The sequence below is a fragment of the Corvus brachyrhynchos genome, unplaced genomic scaffold, assembly GCF_000691975.1.
Source record: "Corvus brachyrhynchos isolate BGI_N302 unplaced genomic scaffold, ASM69197v1 scaffold116, whole genome shotgun sequence".
Lineage (NCBI taxonomy): Eukaryota > Metazoa > Chordata > Aves > Passeriformes > Corvidae > Corvus > Corvus brachyrhynchos.
In genome coordinates, this window is record NW_008240221.1 from 9927961 (window position 1) to 9951029 (window position 23069).

General features: G+C 44.2%; 1 protein-coding gene across 1 annotated transcript in view; it reads right to left on the reverse strand.

Moving 5' to 3' along the window:
- LOC103622797 (protein LYRIC-like) overlaps nt 1-23069 on the reverse strand; it is a 32878-nt gene that overhangs the window by 3610 nt on the left and 6199 nt on the right. Inside the window, exons 4-11 of the mRNA XM_017744919.1 lie at nt 17220-17279; nt 15942-16032; nt 13519-13587; nt 11477-11692; nt 10472-10546; nt 8784-8882; nt 1526-1629; nt 724-843 (exon numbers count right to left, since the gene is read on the reverse strand). Coding sequence (XP_017600408.1) covers nt 724-843; nt 1526-1629; nt 8784-8882; nt 10472-10546; nt 11477-11692; nt 13519-13587; nt 15942-16032; nt 17220-17279 — 834 coding nt within the window. The remainder of the gene's footprint in view (nt 1-723; nt 844-1525; nt 1630-8783; nt 8883-10471; nt 10547-11476; nt 11693-13518; nt 13588-15941; nt 16033-17219; nt 17280-23069) is intronic.

Sequence of the window (23069 nt, forward strand, 5' to 3'; positions counted from 1 at the left end):
GAGAGAAAGGAAAGCGGAGGGGAGGGGGGAAGGGGAGGGGAGGGAAGGGAAAAGGGGAAAGAAAAAAGTAGCTATACATGTCCAGAAAAACATATTCTGTGACAAGTGAATGAAATACAATTTGGATATTTTGGGAGGTCCCTCCCCATTTCTCATTTAACTGAGCGCCAAGGACATCACAGGCGAGGACTAGTCCAAAACCCAGTAAACACTCTGTTCCTTTGCACTTCCCATCCCAACTGAACTGACATTGTCTACAGCCTTCCTCTGTTGCACTCTGAGACATTTTTCTCTCAATAGGCTTTTTACTGGTATAACAGTGGCCTCGTTTTATCTTCACTGACTTTTGGGAACCACCTTTTCATTACTGTTAATATCTCTGGGTGACCTTCAGCTATAGATGAAACACAGGCCAATTGTACATTAAATTTAGAGTGCATCTGGCTTTAATCATGGATGAAAAATTGTTTAGGCAGATGCATTCCAAGTTTAGTGCACAACATTCTGTACTGCAACATCAAAGTGTTGTGAAAATATGTTAGAGAATACCATGTTGCAAAACTCCACTGTTCACTGTACTCATAACTTCTTTTCATGGGGAGAAAAGAGAAGAGAAAGCCAGAAGACAGAGGAAGAAAATCTCCTTTAGGTCATCCTAACAGAGAAGAATACCCCTCTGCTTGTGGAAAACCAAACATTACTCTTGAAATACAAAATACTCACATGCCTCAGTCCAGCTCCGCCCCTTGCTTCCTTCACTTCCATTTTCTTCTTCTTCCGCTGTGTTTTGCTTTCGAGCCCAGAAAGGCAGAAACGGATGCCTGCTTTGCCTTTTGGCAAATCCTGAAAGCATCAGAGATTTTGTAAGACGAGTCCTGGGACAGCTAATTTTGTTTTTTTCAGGAAGACTGATTACCTCCAGGAGTGTGTGCTAACAGTGTACAAGCAGGGCTGTCTCTCTGGATAAGGTGCACACCTCAGCTCTTTGCAAAAAGCTCAGCATGCTCTTCCCACTCCTGCCTGAGGGGAATATTTCCCTGGGCTTCCAGAAAGCATTTAAACAGCAAGACTTCTGCTTCTACATCTCCACCCAAGATACCACTGTATCACTGTCACCAAACCGTCTTATCAGCAAACTTAAATATGTCCTGCCTGCCCAAGATGCTGTGAAGGCTCTGTCAGCTCTTGACTCCACACCTCTTTTAAGGCCTGGTTATTTGAGAAGGTCAGCAGCAGTAGGGTGCAAACAGCCAGGATTTGCTGCTTAGGACAGCAATACCACCTGGATGATGAACTCTCAGAACCAGCCAACTCTCCCCAAGCCATCTCATGCATCCTGCAAGTGTGTCCCCCAGCTCCCGCTATCTCACACAGATCAGGCAGTGACCATGTCAGGCACTTCCTCCTGTCATGAGAAGGCCCCCACAACCAAAGGAGCCTGGCTCCAGGGCTGGAGACCCCAGCCTGGATGAGTCTGACCCCAGTGGAGCAGGTCTCCCTTGGCCATCAACGCCACTCTCCTCACCTTCTTCTCATCCCTCTTCTGATGCTCCTCATCTCCAGTCCAGTTTCCCCACTCTTCCGTGGGAGCCTTCCAGTCAGAGTCCAGATCAATCACTGAAGGGTCACCTATTAGGGCAAGCAGACAAATGAGTTATGTTAAAATCCATACTACTTTCCAGCCTCACATGAGTAGCACAAATGCTGCAAAAATACCTTCCTGCTCGTCGTCTTCCTGCTTGACCGTGTGATGTCTGGATGTGCATGTGTGCACATCTTAAATGCATTAAAACATTTACAAATTTATTTTAAAAATGTATTAAGACGTATACATTGACTGCCAATTCACAATTAGTGACTGCACTCTTCAGGACAGGAGAAAAATTGAAGAAGGGCAGAAAAGCACATACAGAAACAAAAGCCCTTCCAGCCTGCACTTCAAGAAAGCAAGCTTTACAGAACTAATAGTGTATCTTGTCAAACATCTCCTTTTAATTTTATGGAGAAGGATTGAGGCATATCCAGAAAACACTGGTAACAATGTCCACGTTATTAATTGTTGTCTTCCCTGATGGGGGAGACGCCAGGAGAAAAAAGGAGTCGAATGGGACTTCATGCTTCTCAGTCTCCAGATAGGTGTTTATTAATTCTTATCTAAGGCGTACAAGCCACTGCCATGGCCAGACATAGCACAGAGCAGAGAATGCAGCAAGAAGACAACTTACCAAGATTTCACAGCCTTTTTAAGGTAAATTACCCAATGAAGACTTAAAACGCAAGATATTTTCACTTTTTTACCAATGTCCAACAAGTTCCTAAATCACGTAGACAGAAACTGTGGAATTTTGTATCCAATCATCCCAGACCACTATTGCTGCAAAATATGGAGTTAGTGAAGAAGGAGAAAGAAGGTTTTAACTACAACTTATCCTCCATTTTGAGGTTTTCTACTTTTACCTATTTACTATGCAAATAGACCTAAAAACTCTAAATTTTTCACCCTGTGATAATCTCACATACTATTCTATCACCTAATTCACACCATTGTAGATTCAAATTCTTCCCAGAGGCTAAGCAAAATTTCCCCTTGCAACAGGCCAAAACCAGTGTTGTTCAGGGGGGTAAAAGTCTTCAAAACAGGCAGAGAAATATTCTCTGCATTCTGGGTTCCCACACACTGGCAGACACAGCAGGCTCTTCCATTCACTGCAACACACCATCCTCTGGGCGATTATTTGTAAGGAAGAGTAATATTAGCAAAGGATTTGTGCATTTGTTATTGCTCTCATTGGTGTTTTCTTTCTTACAAAAAATAGAACCAAGTACATTCTCAACTTTCACCATGCTTTTCTATTTTCTTTTCTTGAATGTAAGCCAGAATAGCACCATCCCAGCACTGTTTTCCAAACCTCCCTAAGATGCAACTCTAAATAGGCACGAAATAGGTATCACCTACCCAGCATCAATTCTGATCATTTCATGGGAGCTGGGCAAAAAGCTTTTCAAAATCTTTTAGTTTTCTCTATCTTTCAGCATCTGGTACCTTTGAAAATCTGGCTGCAAGCCCTCAGCTGCCTCTCCTCACAGCACTGGCAAACTGTGCTCAGGCAAGAAGGCAAAACAGACCAGTTTAATTCCTTCACCCAAACTGAATGAGGCGCAAAAAAGCAGAAAATCGGCATAAGATGTTGAAAGGACTACTTGATTACTTTTTAACAATTTGAATGTAACAATCTTAAGTCTTATCCTAGCAGGAAGAAAGACTTTAAAAACATAACATATAATAATAACTCTTGGCTGATTACTTCTCTTAAAAAAAAAAAAATTCCAAGCTGGATGGAAAAACTTCTACTTGAAGCAGGGCCAAAACCAAAAGCATGCTGGGAATGATAAAAGAAAACTCTTTCCAGAATGTTGCTCTGACCAGTTTACTGCCAAACGTAATAAACATGATTATAAACATTGTTTAAGTTTCTCAGTTTAAAATCCATGCCCTCTATATAGACAATGTCTTTCCTTCTTCAAAAGGGAAAGGAACAGCTAATTTTGAATGCATTCCCCGATAAAATTCCAGTCCAAAACAGAATTCAATCTCCTGAGATGCAAGGCAGCAGCTCTGCTGATGGATGCTCTTGTGGGTGTGCAAGCAAAACAGACCATAGCTTAACAAATGGAAAGCCACAACTGTTGTTTTCACCTTTTTAACTTCTGATATCTCAAAAAGTGCATTTGTCTGTATACTTCTAAACATGAAAATAGTTTTGATGGCAAACTGCTTGCAATGGGCTTACATTAATGCTTCATCCTTATCACATGTGGGCATGAAACAGCTAAACAGAGGTGACTCTGCCTCATCTCAGAATTACTCTTTGCAAAGCATTGTGTCCCAGGGGTGTTAAAAATCAACTCAGACTAAAGTTAAGGGAGGTATAAGATTCTTTATAATTTGCTGGATTTGATGGGGAAATCAGATTAAATGTACTTTTCCCAAAGCTCTGTCTTAAAATCTCTTCTCTTGTGTAGCATATTTCTCTTCTACAGTGACATCTCCCACAGTGTCGTTAAACTTTGAATGCTCTCTAGTATTTTTAAATCAGCAACTGATTCTCCTTGGGTCATCAAGCCTCTCACAGGCTAAAACTGATCAGAAGTTTCTGTGAACATAAACACTAAAAGGAATGTACCATGCAGCAGCACATCCCCCTATTCCCCATGTGTGTTTAGCCCTGACAGAGGTGATATCCCTGACAGAGGTGATATCTCTCTCAGCACCAGTACAGACCAACATCTTGGCAATTCCTTCTGTTCATTTTGACAAAAGCAATGCTGTTAAATGTCATTTTCCAACTAAGTTCTTGCTTGCAAGCCACCTCAGTCCTCCAGCAAACTCCACCCAGACACATCTGTACTTTTCTGTTGGCAGCAAACATTTGCAGTGTGCATTTCAAGGCCAAGGTAGTTTCCATGTACCCCATGAAATGAAAACACTTTTAGATCCTGAAAGGCCCAACATTGAAGGTGTCTTCAGAAACTGGGGAGGCTGCCAGCAGCTCTGCAGGCAGAAAGTCCATCCCAGCACCAACTACCTAAATGCCCCTGGTCTCCAATCTCTCTCCTGTGTAATGAGGAGGAGCAGATGGCTGCACCCTGGGGGCTGTTGGGGAGCAGGCAAACAGGGCCCCACAGCAGCAGGATCTGGTCAAAGGGGACAGTCAGCAAGTTCCCTGTGCCTGCTGATAGATAGGGTGGAGTACAGGCTGAACCTAATTATCTGGCCTGGAAAACGAAACTGGAACGTACTGCAGAAAAACTCAGTCTGTGTCACCGAGAAGGGGATTAAAAATTTTCTAATCCAGAGTTGTACATTTGGTTTCTATCTACCAGTATCTCTCTTGGCATGCTGTCCCTCAATATGGGCAGCAGAAACCTAAGGGAGGTTCATCTGGCAGGGCAAACCTCTCAGGAGGTTGCATATTGTCCATGGCATTGAGCTTTTCTGTGGCTGCTGTAGAAAACCCATCCCTTTGCAAAGGGCAGTTGACTGAGTAATGAACATACACCCAAATCCTTGCCAAGTCATCACTTGTAGACCAAGTGTAATACATCCAGTTGAAATGGGTCGAAAATTTCCAGTCTAAAGCTTGCATTTCTGTGTTACAGGTCAAAATTATTGCCACCAATAGCTGGGTGAAGGAATCCCTTATTTTGCACCTTCCTTCAGCATAACTCAGTAGAGGCAAAATAGCAAATAAACCCCAGACTGAAGACTTCTTTTAATGGATAAAAGCTACTGATTCCCATAAAACAAAGGAATTAAAATTGATTTTAACCCTGGAACAGAAGGAAGGTTGGGAGTCAGGAGACATAGGATCAGGAGACATGGGAGTTTTTTTAAGGTTCTGGAGAAAATTTGCATTGGCAGTCAAGAAGGACTCATTGGGAAGACGCCAAAACACAGGTAAAAAGTGACTCTCATGGTCATGAGACGTTGCATTTGCAAAGCAGCATGTGGGATTTCTGAGATTGCACTGTGCTATTGCCAAAGCGCAGGTCCACTTCACTTGGAAGCAGATGCATGGGATAAAATTAGTATTCCCTTGCCTTAGAACCAGGTACAAGTGCTCTAAAACAGCCCAGCCGGCCTCACTGTGTGGGTTACATGTTTTATAACAGCAAAACCAGCCACAGCTTGAGATGCATTCTGTGGGACAGCAAAGCTGAAGTATATAAATGTCACCAAACGGGCAGTGGCGGATATGTGGCATAGGTATATAAAGGGAGTACTGGGAAACACATGCAAGTAAAGCTTCCAAGGCAGAGGCAGGAGGATCAAGAACAACCCTGCAGAAGAAGCAGGAAAGGTGCCTGGCAAAAGCAGAGCATTTTCCGGGCTCAAACATAAAGTGAATTATGCCAGGACCAGAAGAGGTTCGCCCCCCTTTCTTTCTCTTTGTGACAGGAATGAAAGGTGGGTAAACACTAATGATGAGCAGGGAAAAATGATGATGGAAAACTTTGGGGCCCCCTTCCCTCGTGGAAGAGTCCTGGCCACCTCAGCCTGCTGGTGAGGACAGGGACTAATGGGACAGCAGCCATCAGTGCTGACCATGTGGCTTCAACTCCAGGACACTGAATGCCCCCAGCTGACAAAGGCTTAGATTGCTACGGACTAATTGTTTGAATATGCAGAGACAATAACTGATGACAGAATGAGAATTTCAGAATCAATGAGGTTGGAAGAGGCCTCTGGAGATTGTCTAGTCCCACCCCACACCTTACAGACGGCTCAGCTACAGCAGGTTTCTCAGGAATGTAGCAATCAGGGTTTTGAATATTTTGAAGGGTGGAAAGTCTGCAGACTTTGTGGGCAAACAGTTCTGTTGCCTGACCACTCTCACCATAAAAAAAAAGCTTTCACTTATGGATAAGTGGAAATTCACTTCTTATCCATTGCCTCTTCCCCACTGTCTGGGCTGACCATATGCAACAACCCTATGCTCATACACAGGCATGGCTGGACCTGCTCCAGTATATCGCTGACTGGCTTGTACTGGGGAGCCCAGAAATGGACACAGAACTCCAGATATGACAATAATTAAGAATTAACCATGAGCAGCATGTATCATTAGTGAATGTCAACGCAGCAGTGCGTTATTTGGAAACCAGCCAGACTGATAGACTTTTAAATATTCCAAAAGTGACTGCCCAGTTCCCTTTACCACTAACTCCCTCTCTCCCTCTATGTATATATGCTTTCAGTTGTGCCAACACTCACGCCTCAAGGCTTTTGTAAGTGCGGGTGTTATTATTGTTGGTACTTCACAAAAGATAACCCCATGTGAGGCAGGGAGCCAGCCAAGGCAGCTCCAGCAGCAGGGGCAGAGGCAGGAGGCCAGCATGCAGCTCCTTCGGTTGTACCAGCCTGGCACAGAACAAAGAGACTCATTAGATGTACTGCTCTGGATTTGATAAAATGACCCCAGCTCATATTTAGGCTATGAATGGTATTTTTTTTTTTTAGTTCCCAAGCCTGCAAGAGCTAATAGGCCATGTTTAACAGTCTAAGAGCTCATTTTGCCTGCAGCGCTGACCTTAATGCCAGCCATTACCTCATCTAAATTCAGGGAATACATGTTCATGACATGGCTCTCCCCTGCATCAATATCAAGGCTGATGATTCAAAGGCAAAAAAAAAAAAACAGGACAAAAAAGCAAGCTGTAAGACAGACAGAATCCTCCAAAAACTTCTGCTCTGATATTTGCAGAAGGAAGCTGCTGAGCTTGCTCCCATAGTTCTACTCTCAGGCAGATATGGAACTCCAAAAGCAGAGCCCTGTCTGCAACTGCAGATCAAGCCCAGAGTGTGCCAAGTCTGACATGTGCTAAGTGCAGTGCAAGGGAACGCTGCTGAAGAGCTGCCCACACTGCCTCCCTCCATCCCACGTGGGCACGACGGGCTCCAAAGTTGGAAGGGGCCAGGAACCCTTTGCAGCAACGCAGGGGTAAAGAAACACAGCACCAAGGGAAGGGAATGCTGAGGGTTGGGGGTTTAGTTTTTATTCTTTTTAAAGCAAACTGTGCTATTTATAAAATCACGGCCAAAATGATGCATTTGCTGCAGAGCTTCAGTTACCGCTGGGCAGAGAAACAAGACAACCACAATCTTTTCTCCTTAATGCATTCCACCCCTCTGGGTTCTCCTGCAGTTAGGCAATCAGAGCAGCTAGAGCACGAAGAGGTTTGCTCAGCTCATCAGCCATCATTCCTGCAAGAGCAGGGAAAGGCCTCCCAACAACAGGGGTGTATATACAGATACTTCACTCAATCCTGACCAAAAGGTTGAGAGAAAAGGTCATCTAATACCCACACTGTTCATGTCAAATTATTCGAGCCACTCAGGACCCATGCTTGTCTTTCTTTTAAAACTAAAAAAAAAAAACCATTACCAGTTATAGAAAGACTGAAATCCTGATTGCCACAGGTCACTGGAGTTGAATTCTGCATCTGGGTTCAGGGCATTTCCAAGGAAATTTAAAGTTTTGGCAAAGGTACACAGAGCTCGAGAAGCACCCTGTCCTCCCATGGCTCTCCCCCAGACACTTCACCGAGCCCAGGCTGTGGCTGCCTGGAAAAGTCCCACTCAGCTCCACCTTTCCACACAACAGCGGGAGGGAGGGAAACACAGTGCTTCGGTTATGAAAACCAAACACAACTTTGAACTCGTTTCACAAATTCAGTAATCTGAGCTGACTGCTAACATGTGGGGCTTTTTGAAACACAGAGCCCATCCTGCTGCTTCTGGCTCAGGAAGTCCCTGACCCACTCTCTGCAGGGTGTGGGGAGGGATTGCCCTGTGCTTGCCCTGTTCCTGTGCTTATCTGCTCGCAGCTGATAGCCGTGCAACTGCTGGAGAGAGGACACGGGAGCCTGCAGACAGCCTCCCTGCTGCTGCTCAGGAAATCTAATTACACTTTGCACCGGCATGTATGCACCAAAACAGACTGTACCTACTGCATTATTTGTTTGCCTTCCAAGGAAAAACATAAATAAAATGCACTTTCTTGCCTTTCTCAAGGGTCCCATTTGGACAATGGCTGCCCTGACCAAGCTCACAGCAGTTCTGGGCACCTGCCCAAAACCAGAACCATACTGAATTTCTCCCTGACCAGCAAGTGAGCCACATGGGAAGTGGACCCTGATGTCTGAGGCTTAGGGAATGGACTGAAGAGAGTTCCTGCATTAGTGCACTTGTCTGTCTACAGAAAAAGGGCAAAGAGACGTACCCTGTCCCTGCCACGCATCATCTGCTGGGAGGAAAGTTGAGCTGCCATGGCAACAGCATCTGGAAGGACTGTCCTCAGATGATTTACTCTTCACGTTATCTACACATAGGAGAGCATCTTCATTAAAAAATTAAATCAAAAAAAGCCCAAATCCCAAACCTAAAATATAATCACATAGGTATATTCACATTATTAAAACCAATTAATCATGCCCCTGTCTGCTTGCTATGTCACAATGCCAGGATGTTGTGTAATTTAAGCCACACATTAATCTATGCTTCTCATCACAGTGTATTTATTCACAAAGGCTGGATGAGGACACTACATGTGTAACTTATTAGAAACAACTCACTCAGGAGTGGCTACACTAACAATATTCAGAAATGTAAACTTCTGGCATGTCCCTGTTGGGGACCTAAGGAAGGAGCTGTAGTTCCTGCAGAACAAAAGCTGCATCCAGAATATCCAGCTCCAACTTCCACTACCTTAAGTGAGAAGGCTTCGGCTCAAGCTAACAGAAATCCATTATTACCAAATTAATAGCTCCATGAAAGAAAACAGGTAAGTGTGCTGCTGGAGGAAAAAGAAAAAGTTGTTTTGATGATTACTTTCAGTAACTAAAGCAACCAGTAGGATTCACATACCTCCCACAATGACTCCCCTTAGCCACTTTCTAAGGCCTGTATGTAACAGACCAGGGTTTTCTTCACATCTTTCATAAATCAGGAGGTTTTTTTCACATCTCTGATTTTTCTTTTCTTCCTTTTACCTAGTGAACTCTATGGTTTATGCAGTTGTGTATCAGTTCGATTTTTTGCTGCATAAATGCAGATGTTAACATGTATCTCTCCCTGTTGAGTACTTGTAGATTAGGAACTGCTTGAATCCGCTGACAACGTGTCAGAAAATAGATGGTTAAATATGGCATATATTATATTAATTGCCTTATCTGGCCTTGGAAGCTAGTTTCAGCATTCTGGCTAACACCACACACGCTGTTTTGTGCACAGATGTCTATCTATATGTATCTATGCTTGTCTTTAGCATCTCTAAGAGATTCAGGATCAGATTTTGCACTCATCATCCAGCTAACCTTTCAGTCAAATGTGAGTTGCTGGTAGGCAGGGAATGTATGAACCAGGGGCGCTTGGAGTCAATCAGTGAGGACTGACAGTTGCAAAGATGCAAAGTGAAAGCCAGAATTGAGGCTTAACTCAATGCAAAGCACAGAGATGCTCCATCCTCAAGGCCACGCATGGAGAGGCTCAAGCTGAAAATCCCTCGCTGTGCTGGATGGGAAGCTGCTGGCTAGGCAGCCTTTCCAAGCTGCACATTCACTCCCTCCCTCAGTCTGAAATTCTCTGAATTTGTTGGTTGTCAGAACACAACAGAAACCTTCTGTGTGAGTCAACCTAACAAAGAATCTGCAGGGGAGGCAATATTTTTTTTTATTTATTCCCGGATGAGAACACAAGTTTGGAAAGCACTCAATAAAAGGTTCTGATGTCACTCCCTAAAACACTGGTGTGCTGGATTGCAGATGCAAGCAAGCTCTGCAAGGGAGAGTGACTAATGAGATGTGGCTCAGGGGAGAAGACTCCTGTGTGATCAGTGTGAGCCCCTTTCAGCCAAGCAGCTAAGAAAGTGGTAGAAGAATTCAGATGGAAGTACAATGAGAGGCCACTCACCTAAATCCCTGGAGAGATCTGACAATGTCCCAAAGGTCACAGGACAGGATTTTACATCTGCAATATCCCATGTTCCTGCATTTAAAATGCAAACAAACAGTAACCCAAAATCTGATATCACGTTCACAGTTTCTACCTCATGCTCCCAAGCTCATTACAGCCCTTCCATGTTCTCTCCACTCCAAGCCTGCATCCACTGCTGTTGCTAGGTAAGAATCAAGCAAGGAGAAATCACCTTTATGGACAGAGAGAGCCCAGCCCCATCATCACGTACACCTTCTCAGCCTTTCAGCATGCATGTCACACCAGCAGAGCACTACTCTGGACCTAAATTCCTCACTCATCTGAACTGATGTCCCCTTTATGCACTGCTGGCAGAAGTTGTGATCAGTATTGGAATTTGGCCTTTTGAAAGCATTAGAGTAAAAATGGTACTAATGTCCTCCCTCATCAACCCTATACTTTTCAAGAAAAGGACTCTAGCAGAGAAGTTGACTCATGTGAGGGCAACCTTAAGAGCATTTTCTGAATCATCAGAGTACTGGATTACTGCTACTGAAGGTGAGTCATCATGTGGCCTTATATACCATTCAATTCAGCCACCACGCTCAATTAATCACTGAGAACGTAGACAAAATCAAATGCTTTTGATTTAGGAATACCCTGCTTTATCCTGCTTTGAAACACACGGATATACCCTGCAGCCTAACTCTGACCATACTCTGTGAGCATCCTCAGAGGGCAAGGCCTTGGCTGTAAAGGACACAAACACTAAATACCTGTGGGAAGAAAACAACTTGCACCCAGCAGGTAGTCTACAACACAAGGAATTCCTGCCGTAAGTACCCCTCTTTTCACATTGCTGGGAAATAAATGACAGCTACCAGGGTCCAAGGGGGGTGAACAACACTATGTGCAGGATGGATGTCAATGGGGCTACACTCTGACGAGGACACAGCAATTTGTGAAGTTTCCCCTCGGCAATATTGGAATGTCAACACTCACCTACGTTGGAGAAAACATCGTCTTCTGACCTGGAGGGTGCTGATTCTTCCCGTAGGGCTCCTGAGCCTTTCAGCATGGTTCCACACTCCACCTTGGCAAAGAAAGCACCTTTTCCACCACCACTGGTGTCCTCTGTGAGTGGCCACACCGCTCCCTTCTCATCCCAGTTGAAGGCTGGCTCAACCGCCGAGCTACCCTGGCATGCTCTGCTGGGGTCTTCTCAGGAATAAACATTACCACAGGATCATCATTATTTTTAATTACAAGTAAGAGTTTGTACAGGAGAGACAACAGAACAATGCCTGATCTAAACCCATCAGATGTTATGACTATTTCCAACTGAAATTATTTACGATGCAATGACAGTGAAGCAGAGTTCCTGGGATGGGACACTGAAGTGGAAAACAGGAAGGAAGGCCAATGTGAGAAGGAAGGCGCCACAGCAGCCTTGGGCATCCATCCCTGGAGGGGAGGCTCAAGGCCTCCAGAGTCCTGCTGGGGGCCCAGGGCATTGAAGGGAGAGAAAGAGAACAGCTGGACCTCCAAGGAAAAAGAAAGCAAACCTCTTGGATGTTGGTAGTTCAAGGCTGCTAGAGAAATCAGTGCCAGGCAAATGAATATTTTTAAAAGTGACAGTTATGTCCAACATTTTTGTTCCAAAGGACTTCTAAAGTGTTTTATGACTCCAGCCTTCAGAATAGCAAAGCATTTTTGGGAGCTCTGGTGAAGAGGAGACCACTGCTGACATCAACTCCACCTTCATACACCTTAATGCTGATGCTACTGTTTCTCCCCTGGCAGGGAACATCAACCAGCACTCAGCAGGGTTAGGGCTTCTTCCTAGAAGATCAGATCTCACTACTCTGTGAATGCCCATGCTAACATGATCACTGGGTTCAGCATCCTGCACAGCCCAGGCTGCAGGATTGCACCAAGGACTTCTGGTACTTCAAATGAGACTTGGTGAACTGAGCCCCCTTTCCTGGGTCAGCAAAGCCCTCAACACCTGCATGACCTTAGGGTTAAACCCTGTGGGGTTCTGCATGTGCAGCTGGCACCACTGATGACAACAGGCCAACTTACATGAAGAAAGAAATGTGGACCTATTCACTTTGCTGGAGAGAAAGTGGAGACCTCAGCACCTCTAGCCTTTAAAGACCCTTGATAAACCAAGAGTTAAAAATCTAAACTCTTGATATTTAACTCTAGATAATCCAAATTATAAAGTGGTCCCAAGGTGCCTGTATATTTTTCTATTAAAATTTCCTGTTCCCTTACCCTTCAATTTTAATAGAGCATCTGAGAGCACTTTAAGAGCCTTCTTGCAGACAGTGCACTAACTCACACATGTATCCGGTTATATCTCCCAATCCAGCTACCTCTCTCCAACATCCAAACTCCTACCTTAGCTTCTAAATTACTCTACTATAATAAAGGTTATTTTGATCATTTTATCACAGATAATGAAAATGCTTCCAAGTGACTTAATTCCATGACCTGCTTTCAGATAGTGGTTATTACATATAACATGATTAGTAGAAATGTATATAGGCATAAGTGCACGGCAGACACCTTGAAATCCCTGGAGGAAAAATGTGCAGCGAGCACAAAGTGTTGTTTCATTTTATCTCATTAGGGTAAGAGTATATTCCTGCTATAGTTCTTTAGTCTAGTGGACTAAAGAACCTGTTTGAGCAAATTGCATGTGTTTTTATACGTCCATTATCAAAAAACTTCTTCTGTCAAGTCACGCAGACGGAACTAGCCCACGTGACACCAAGCCTTTAGCAGATCTCAGCTCTAACAGACATCTGCTTTCAAAGTCCTGTGGGTAATGCTGTGTGTTTTAGTGAGAGCATGGAATAAAAGGCAAGCTCCCAAGTAAAAGCTCCCAAAGCTGTATTTTCTTAAGTAAATAGCCTCAGTAAGTGCACGGATTTTGCTGCCAAATGACAGATAGAGCAAACAGAAAGATGCTGGGGTGTAAGGAGGGATAACAAACCCAGCCAGATCAGGTGTGTGAACTGAGCCTGTACATTTACCTTTTTGTTTCAGCCTTTCCTTCCTTAAGTGTCTCTTTTCGCGGCTGCTGATCTTGGTCTGCCAAACTCCTACAACACAGAGAAAAGTTAATTTTTAAGCTATTAAAGAACTTTCTTCATTGTCTTTACTGCTTAACACCAAGGTAAGTAGCCATCTGATAGTTTCTGATTCTGGCTGTAAAAGAGGCATTAGATCTTGTGCAGCACCTCCCCTGTGTGCAGCCTTTGCATCCTCTGCAGAAAAGCATTACATAAGAAATCCCCATCACAAACCTCTCTGTCATGTCCTGACTCATGTAACTGTGCATATTCTTCTGTCCTGTGTGTCAGCCTGATGTGACACCCGTTCCCTTGAGGGACGTCACAGCAGAGCATCAACCACCTTGTATGTCTGACAGTGGGGAGAAGTTGATGAAAATCTTAACCATTAAATAAGGCTTCAATTTACAGGGTTCCTCTAGCCCTGAACCTACCCTAAGACTTGTTCTGCAATGTGGGCACCCTCTCTCACTCAGCTGGTTTACACACACATTCACTCACACCCATGGGTCCACATCCTTTCTCCATCCAGGCTCTCCATGACCCAAGAAGTCAGAGGAGGTGCTGGCAAAAATGGTTAATGAAGGAAAAAACACAGCCCCTGAAGCTGACCAAGACACTTCCTTTCTCTGAAGCATCCCTGAAGAACACATGAAGCATCCCCAAGAAACACATGAAGGAGTTCAGCTGGCTCAGCCATTCAAAAAACTACAGATCCATTTGAAGAAAGCCTCTGCTGTGTTGCCTTCTCCCCCAGCAGCCTGACAGGCCCCGGGAAGGACTCTGGTCCAACAGCAGTGAGGGCTTCTCTTGCTCTCACCCTAATCACATTGTAATCTTTTAAGCCCAGAAAAGCTTAGAATTTGTTGTTTTCAATATAACCCTTGGTGGGGAGAGGCAGAGAGGGGCTCACAGGATGCAATGTATTTTCCAGTGAAATTCTAGCTGCCTGAGCCTTGCTGGCCTCTGCCAGATTTCTCTGCAGATCTGTTTGCAAACAAAAGTCTTGTCTCTGCTCACAGGTGTGCTAGAAGTTGGCTGTGAATTGCCCCAGCACCTTTACCAGCCTCAGTCATGGGCAAAACAACATGCTGCTCCATCTGTGTGGAGGCCACAGGATTAGGGTAAGAGCACAAAGAAGGACCCCGCTGACCACTGGGCCTCTGGCCACTTCAGAGATCCTTCCTCACCTGCAGATTTGCCCCCCCTGTGTAGGCAGTCAGGACCTGGGGAGTGTGGCAGGAAAGCGTATGGCCTATGTCAGAGACTGAAATGTTACGGTTTATGGTTTAAACATCTTTATGAAGGACTTTCGCCCATTACAGAAAAAGTGTATAATGAAGCTGCACCACCGAAGGCCACCCTGGATGGGCCTCCTGACTGAAACCCTGAACTGCGAGTTAAACGCCTAAGGCAACTTGAGATAAGGAAAGTGACACTATTGTTCAAAGCATCTGGAAGAGCATCCATGGCAGGGCCCAGACCACCACCTTCCGTGGAGGCCACAGCCCCAGGTTTGTCTGCTGCCAGGCTTGCACAGACCCTGCACCAAAGAGGGAGGAGGAGAGATTGTGGGCGTGTGGCACAGGCTCTGGTCAGGGGCAGTGAACACCCACCCTCTGCTGCGCAGACCAGCTGAGCTGTGGGGCCCTTCACCCCAGGAAAGCCGCATCTATGGGACATCCATGTGAGGGACAGCAGAGGGGGTGTCATGGCCCATCAAAGGTTCCCCCCCAAAGGGGTCCCCAGACCCTGCACCAGAGCACTGCACATGATGCAACAAATCCACAGTGTTGCAAGGGAGAGTGTCAAACCTGCTCCTCTCAGGGGAGGTACCTGGGTGTTCCCACCTGGCCCAAACAGGATTCTATACTTTTAGGTGAGGGACCCTCACCACCAAGAAGACCATATGGAGGGAAGCCACAAGACATTGTTGGAACCCATAGAGGGGTGATGTGTTTCTACTTAATCTTTGTCACTCTCCCTGTCCCCCCCCACGCCTCTTTCTTTCTATCTTTTCTCCTTCTTCTCTTTGCCTTTTTTACTGTTAAATAAAACATATAATTTTTTTGGTATCAACATCTAACCTCGTTTGGTTTTAATCATATTTTTGGGTATATTCAAATCTTTCAAAATTCAACCCATTTTATTCAGAGTGTTAGCTCTCTTTACTCCTCTGTAATTAGACCAGATTGCAACAGCCCCTGTCCATGTAGTTACACGTAGGAAGGAGCAGGTGATAGAAATAACTCTCAAACTGGCAGCTTTTCCTACTAACACAGAACTCTAGAATAGTAGAGAAGACCTCCCTTTTGACATATTTTATCCCATGTTACTATTTGGTCATATGCATTAGATAACAGAAGAATCTGATCTTTTGTTACCTTCCTCCTCTTGCAGTTTGTCTTTTTCCACAGAAAGCGGATCTTTTGGCACTTCCTTGTCCGAGCACTGGGTTTTCCTCTTCTTCTTAGGCTACAGTATTCATGAGATACACGGCAGAAAGATAAAACAAGTATTTGTTACATTTCATCCAGAAGAAAAAAAGTCAGGGCAGTAGTTTCAAAATGGAGGCAACCCATGATACTCAGAAAGAGCAGGGGACTGCTGGATTCTTTAAGTGTGTGCAAAAGCCTTCCTGAGCAGATTTAATTGCAAATTCCAAACAAATAAATGCTATTGCTTTGGACCTACAAATCTTATCTGCTAGATTAGAAAGTTCACATTTTAATTCAGGTGCCTGCTCTATAGTAAGACTTGCATTCATCGTTCTTAAGTCCTAATGTTCTTCCTGTGAAGGAGGAAAGTCTAAAGTATTTACCCACTTTAAAATCCAGAATGCTGAAATCAAGAGTTAGGATCCTGTCAATGCTTTATAAAAACCCCCAACACCTCACACACACACACACACTGCCCCCCAAACCATGGAACGGCCTGTTTTTAATGAAGGCATCTGTAGTTTACACTAATCTGAAAGGGCACAGGAGTAGCTGAGGCCATTTTCATACAGCTTGATGAAACAGGAGCGCTAACCTTAAACCATCAATTTTGAATGCTCTAGTTTAAACACAGTGGTTCTTGACTTTTCCAAGGTGGGAAACCCCTGCCAGAAACACAGGCTCGGGGGCTGCTCCTCACTCAGAATCACAAAATCACAGAATGGCTTGGCAGACACCTGAAAGATCATTCAGTTCCAACCCCCTACCATGGGTAGGGACACCTTCCACTAGACCAGGCTGCTCAAAGCCCCGTCCAGCCTGGCCTTGAACACAAGGGGCAGCCACAGCTTCTCTGGGCAACTTGTAAAACTTGCTGCAAAGACTTGGAAGCTCTTTAAAGCATCAACCTCTTCCTCCACATCTGTACAAGTGCTCAATGCCCCCTTAAAGACACCCAAGGAAATGTCCCTGTTGGAGCTGGAACAGAAATACAGGAGATCCCAGCACCCACTTCTGGGCTTGGATGATGAGACCATCTCCCTTGTGGTGGCAGTGACAAGCACTACAGTGTGACTGTGCCAGAAAATTACGTGGTCTGATATTCCTAAGTCATCTCTTAAGTGCAGCAAACCCAGGAAGAACAAATTACCTTAAAAAAAGAGCATTCTTAAAACAACTGTCTCTTGAAAGACAATACATAAACTCTAAAACTCTTGCTGGTACCTTGAGGAGCTTTTTCTCTCTGATGTTGACTGATGTGATAAGATGGCCATTCACTGGAACCTAGGAGATGGACAATAAAAAAATGCATTATAGTACATATACATGCATGTGTGTGTATGTGTAAATATAAATATAAATATATTTATTTCAATACCTCCCTATAATACATTTAATAGTCTGAAAGATACAGCTAAGTAACCCCCTGTATGAATCTGGGCTAGAATTTGTGGCCTTGTTCCAACTGGAGTAATTTATTTCAAATTAATTAGTGTATGCTAAGCCATTATGAATGTAAATCCAGAAACTCCACAAAGATTTATTCCAAAGCAGACATATTTGTGGTTTATCATAAGATTTGTCTAGGATCAAAGTTGTTTTTCAAATAGGGTAAGCCTGTCTTAAAAAAACAGCATAGACAGGAGAAGGCTTATTTTAATTCTTGTTTACCAGTTGGGGTGGACCTTATGTTCCCTCTCAAGTCTATCTGACCAACTAAAAGAATAGATTTTATCCTACCTAGATCCTGTAAAGTAAACATTAAATGTTTAAGGACTTTTCAAATTATAGTTTGATTATTGTATCAGCTGTCTCAGAATCCCCCAGCAATTGCCAGCCACCAGCTACAGAGATGGGAGGGTGTAAATCTGCAGCTGAGACAGCAAGGGCTGTGCCAGTAACGGCCACTGCACACTGTGCAGAGCCAGCAGCATCCAAGACAAGGCAGAAGCTCTCTCCACAGGTGCCTCTGTTTCCCCCTGACAGACACAGGACCTCATTGCTGGATGTATGGCACTTCTCTGCCTTACCCAGGTTGCTGTCCTTGTGCAGTGCAGCCACTGCTCAGCACTGCCCAGGCTTCCTTCAGCCCATCAGACCTGTTGGGCTGGCCAGCTGATCCCACAGCTCCCAGCAGGGAGTCTGACCCAGGCTGTCACCCAAATCCCTGATCCATCCTCCTCCTCCTCCACCTGGGGCTAAGGGATCCCTGGCAGGTGAAGGCAGCCCTGCCCAGAGCAAAACTCATCTGATCCCTCTTGAATTCTGGTGCCCACAGTCCTCTCAGGGAAGGGAAGCCTGCTGATGCTTCCTCCTGCCTCCTCCTCCTCTCCACTCTCACAAATCATCTCTGTCCCTGAGGCACTGTGGCTGTGATTAGCTACCAGCAGATGTAATCCTGTGGGTGACTGTCCATGTCTGACCCAGTGGGGCTGCAGTCCTTCAGACTCTTAATGCTCATCTCTTTGATATTTTGGGGATTTTAGAGCTATTCTTCACAAGTCTCAGGAAGATCTGTTTTGAAGTGCATGACAGGCACCTGTATGCTAGCAAATGCTTCACCCCCGGAGGTGCTTGCTTGGAATCCCAGACCAGTTACAAGCCCACAGTGGACGTGCACCCAGCAGGCTGGTGTTCATCCCATGTTCCACAATTATTAGGAGAGGAAGCCCCAAAATCGTGGGCTTTGCACACAGACAATACTGATTCTGGGTCTTCCAGTAACAGGAGGCAAAACCCCTGCCTGTCATAGCAGTAATTCCACCAGCTTCACATTAGAAGCTTAAGCCAAACTGGTCCACATCTCCTCTGTCTCCCTTGGCTGTCAAATGCAAACAATATAATTGTTTACAATTATGTAATTCTGAACATTAGTAAAATAATTACTTCCCTGTTAAAACCCAGCAACATTTGTTAATAGCTAGCAAGGCTGTCTTGTTTCTTCCCATGGGCTCTCTCGTCTAAGACTCTCAAGTTCATTTACTAAAGGCACTCCATAAACCCCACCACAAACCAAACCATTTTCCATCTCCTGCTCTGCTCAAGGGAAAAATCCCACTCCCCCTGCAGCAGAGAGGGAAGCACCCTCTCACATATGATGTGGGATATAAAATACAAAACCAGGGGCATTTTGGTGAAAATTTGAACCACATAGATATGGAAAATCTTGAGCTCATACTTCTTTCTTTCTCAGCATATGCTTCTCTCCATTTAAATATGTGAAAATACAAACAAATCTTGTCTCAGTCAACAACAATTCCTATGCAATGCAGAATGTTGGGGGAGTGACTTTCCATTCTGTGACAGAGAACTTCAGGAAAACTGAATTTTATCGGAAGAATGCAAGAAGAGATGACTGGAGGAAGCCACACAATATGTGAGTGGAATATTCCTTCCTAATGTCATCAAACCCTGGTGATTTCCCAGTTTTCATAATGAAATCTTCACAGTTTCCTGAAGGCTTTGCAAATGGACCTCCCAAGTGAAGGCACTTTGAGCAAGACTGCCACCATGGGCACAGAAATAGCAACACCAGCTTAGGAGGCAAAGAGGAGGATGCTTTTTCGCCTTCTTTCAGACACACACATAAGAGGGTAAGAGACATCCCACCTCCTGTTAGCCTCTCTTTATATCAAGATGCTTCTGCAAGCATGAGGGACTACAGGCAGAGACAAAGAGACGTCAGGATTAAGGACATGAAACTGCCTTCCTCCCCCAGGCTGGCATAAGCAAGCACAGCCCGAGGCTGTACAGAGCCCTCACACAGGCAAGGAGAGCTCCAGAGGGAAAATGTTGAGTGCAATAGAGGATTAGGGAAGATGCAAACTGTATTGGCTCTGACAGACTTGTCTCAGGTGGGGCAGAATCACATTCCTGGACCTTCTCTCCGTATAAATGACAAGCAAGCAAGGAACTGGGGAAATTGCAGCAGTTTGTTTTAACACTTTGCCAACCTGACTGCTGCATGCTTTTTACCAAACAAGCACAACATTTGCTACTTAAATGATTTTAATCTGCTAGACAAACATCCCCCTCTCTCTCCATCACTGACTAGATACTGTTGACAGTCATTTACTATGTTCCAGGGGTCTTCATGATGACTGAGTGGCTATTCAGCCCTAAGTGCCCACCTGGGACTCCTTAACCTTGTTGCATCCTTCCTTACGATCGGCTGAGTGCAAAAAAATACCAAACCTGACCACTGACTGATGCTCAGCGAACAGCCCACCACTGTGGTGATGCTCTTCTTTCCAACCTGAAATATTTCTTGCTTCTTTGCCATTCTTCAGTAATACCATCAACTCCCTTCCTTTCATCACCAAGAATTTTTACTGAGTTCTACTTCCTTTCAGTGGAAATGTATTATGTTAGCCTGACCTTTTGTATTAAATCCTGCCCTTATCCAACCCTTTTTCAGGCAGTAAACTGGCTGTGTGGCTGAGGAACCCCACCCTGTCCTATTCTTCTCTTTTGAAGCCCTTAGGGTAGGGGATTAGTCATGCCTCTTTATCGTGCCATTTGGCCACTATGAAAAGGAAAAAGGAATTTTCATTATTTTATTTCGTTTAACCTAATGGAATCATTAAAGAGAAATTAATACTGTCAGGGAAATTTTTTTCTTAAAAAATGTAGTTTTGTACAGGGAAAACACATCTAAACCCACCACATTAAGTGACTATATTAAGTCTTAAGTGCAATTCCAAATACGTCAAATATATGCAGAGAAACAGAATCAGGACTTTTAGTGGAATCAGACTTAGCATATTAATTTCTACTCACATTCTGTGGAACAATAGAAAGATATTTTTAGTTCATGGACATTTGGTTCATGACCCAGTGGAACAGGATTTCCCCCCAACCCCTGCCTTTTTCCCCCTTTTTTATGTAACTTAAGGTTATATTTCTGATGATTGCTCTGAAACTAGCAATTTCTGGTTCTCTTGAGCTAGTGCTTAATTTATTTTATGCTGTTAATATAGTTCTATGTAAAGTCACAAAGAAAGGAGGCAAAGTGATACATCTCCAAGGGCTAAAAAGACTGGGTTTAATTATTAGTATATAAACCTTGTATTCAAAGCCATAAAGCTGTACCCCTAGAGACTTACCTTTATGCATTTCAATAGTTTTGTCAGGCTAGTCATTTTTATAAAACCCACCACCTTTGTGTCTATCAGATCAGGCAGCCTGCTTTCACATCTCAGTGCCACCAACCGGTTAGAGGATTAATTAAAAATTATGTGAATATATCAGCTTCAAGTTCACTAACTGTCCTTTTTCCCTCTTGGGGAAGGTGCTTAAAGTTGCCTTCCTTAGGAAGGCATGGAAAGGTTTGCCCAGTAGAGGGATACTAAGACAAAATAAACTCAGCCCATGAAACCCAAAGGGAGCTATTATATGCTTCACACACTGGAAATAAGGGAATTCATTTAAGAACATGAAAAAAGATTCAGAAAATTGTTTTCAGCCACCACTTTCAGAAAACTCAAATTAAGTGGGTTGGACACTGGAAATGAAAGGAAGCAAAACTACCCCATTCTGGCAGGGGGTCTGTGAACCCAAAACCATTTCCAGATTTAAGAAATACTTCAATTAAATTGTTTCTTAGTGCTCATTTCCAGTGGAAAAAAAATGGGGTTTTTTTCCCTTTATGTTACAACACAAGATAAATATGGTGGATTTAAGCCAAAAGGCAATACTGGTATGACAAAAGTAACACCAACATGCACTAAATTAAAAAAATAAGGGAGGGGGTGAGAGAAAAGAACAAAAAGAAAAGGACTTTCTAAGCAGGCAATAAATAACCTCCCTTAAACATGCTCTGTTATAACTGAACAAGGTATCACTGCACTCCAGCTTTCTCAGTAAATCTTCAACAAGCTAAAAAGTGAGCAGGGAGTCTTCATCCCTCTCAGCATCCTCTGGAAGACCCAGTCCTTGCTCCCTACACTCCATGCTATGAGTCAGATATTTGCAGCACCACTCGCAGTTCACTCTTGGCTCTCTGCAGATGGGTTCTTGTCTCCTGTGCACAGAAGCAGGGGCTGGGCCACAGGGTGAGCAAACCCAAGTGCTGCTGCTGCAGCCAGACAGGAGCTCGCATTTCCCCATCCTCAGTCAACGAGCAATCGGGGAGACAAACGTGTTGGGAAATAAAGCACTGCTGGGTTTCATTAATTCTGATTCAGAGTTCCATAAATGGAAGCAGACATCCTGGCCAGTCTGGCTTTGCCACATGGTCTGGCCTGATGATGGACTTCGCTCTGGGAGACGTATTCCCTAAACCAATGGGAACCAGGTGAATGGGAAAAGACAAGCCTGCATTTGTCAGAGGAGAAAGGAAGGGGTTTAGGCAGAGGCAGAGGCCACCAGAGAAACAGGAAAGTACCAGCTTCAAAGAAAATTACTCATTCAGTCCTAATGGCTAGAGAAAGGACAACACAATGGCAATTTCTGCTGAGGTGACAATGAAAAGCCAAAAAAATACATATTGGGTTTGTTAGCATAGGAAACTGAGTGGCTCTCCATGCATGGCAGAAGAACATAAAAGAACTTCTTTGGGACATGGCTGCTCCCAACACTACACAGACATATCTGCAAAGGGGGTGGAAAAGAGAGCAGAATCTTGGTTTGTGATCAATACCGTAAGTACTAATAATCTTATTATTAATAGCTATTATTGGTATGTAGTAATGCAAAGTTTTCCCTGGCAAAATCACTTCAGACAAATGTGTTCCCAGTAGGAAAGAAGAGTCTGTTGGAAAGGAAAATGATGTGGGAAACACATGCAATGAATAGACAGAATTATATGAGAACTACACACTACGAATATGTGAAATTTTCCCTTCCCTTAAGGCACCTACCATAGCAAAGAAAGGGGTGGTTCTCCCGTCAAATGGATGCTCCAAGAACCTTGTGGAAAAGGACTTGGGCCATTAGCACAGAAAGCCCGTTCCTCTGCACACATTCCCAGGGATGAAGTTGCTTGTAGGGACCCCTTGACCACAAACACAGGTGGATGACAAGAAGTGGGAGCCAGGACTGCAGATGTAGCCACTCATATCCAAAAGCAATTGC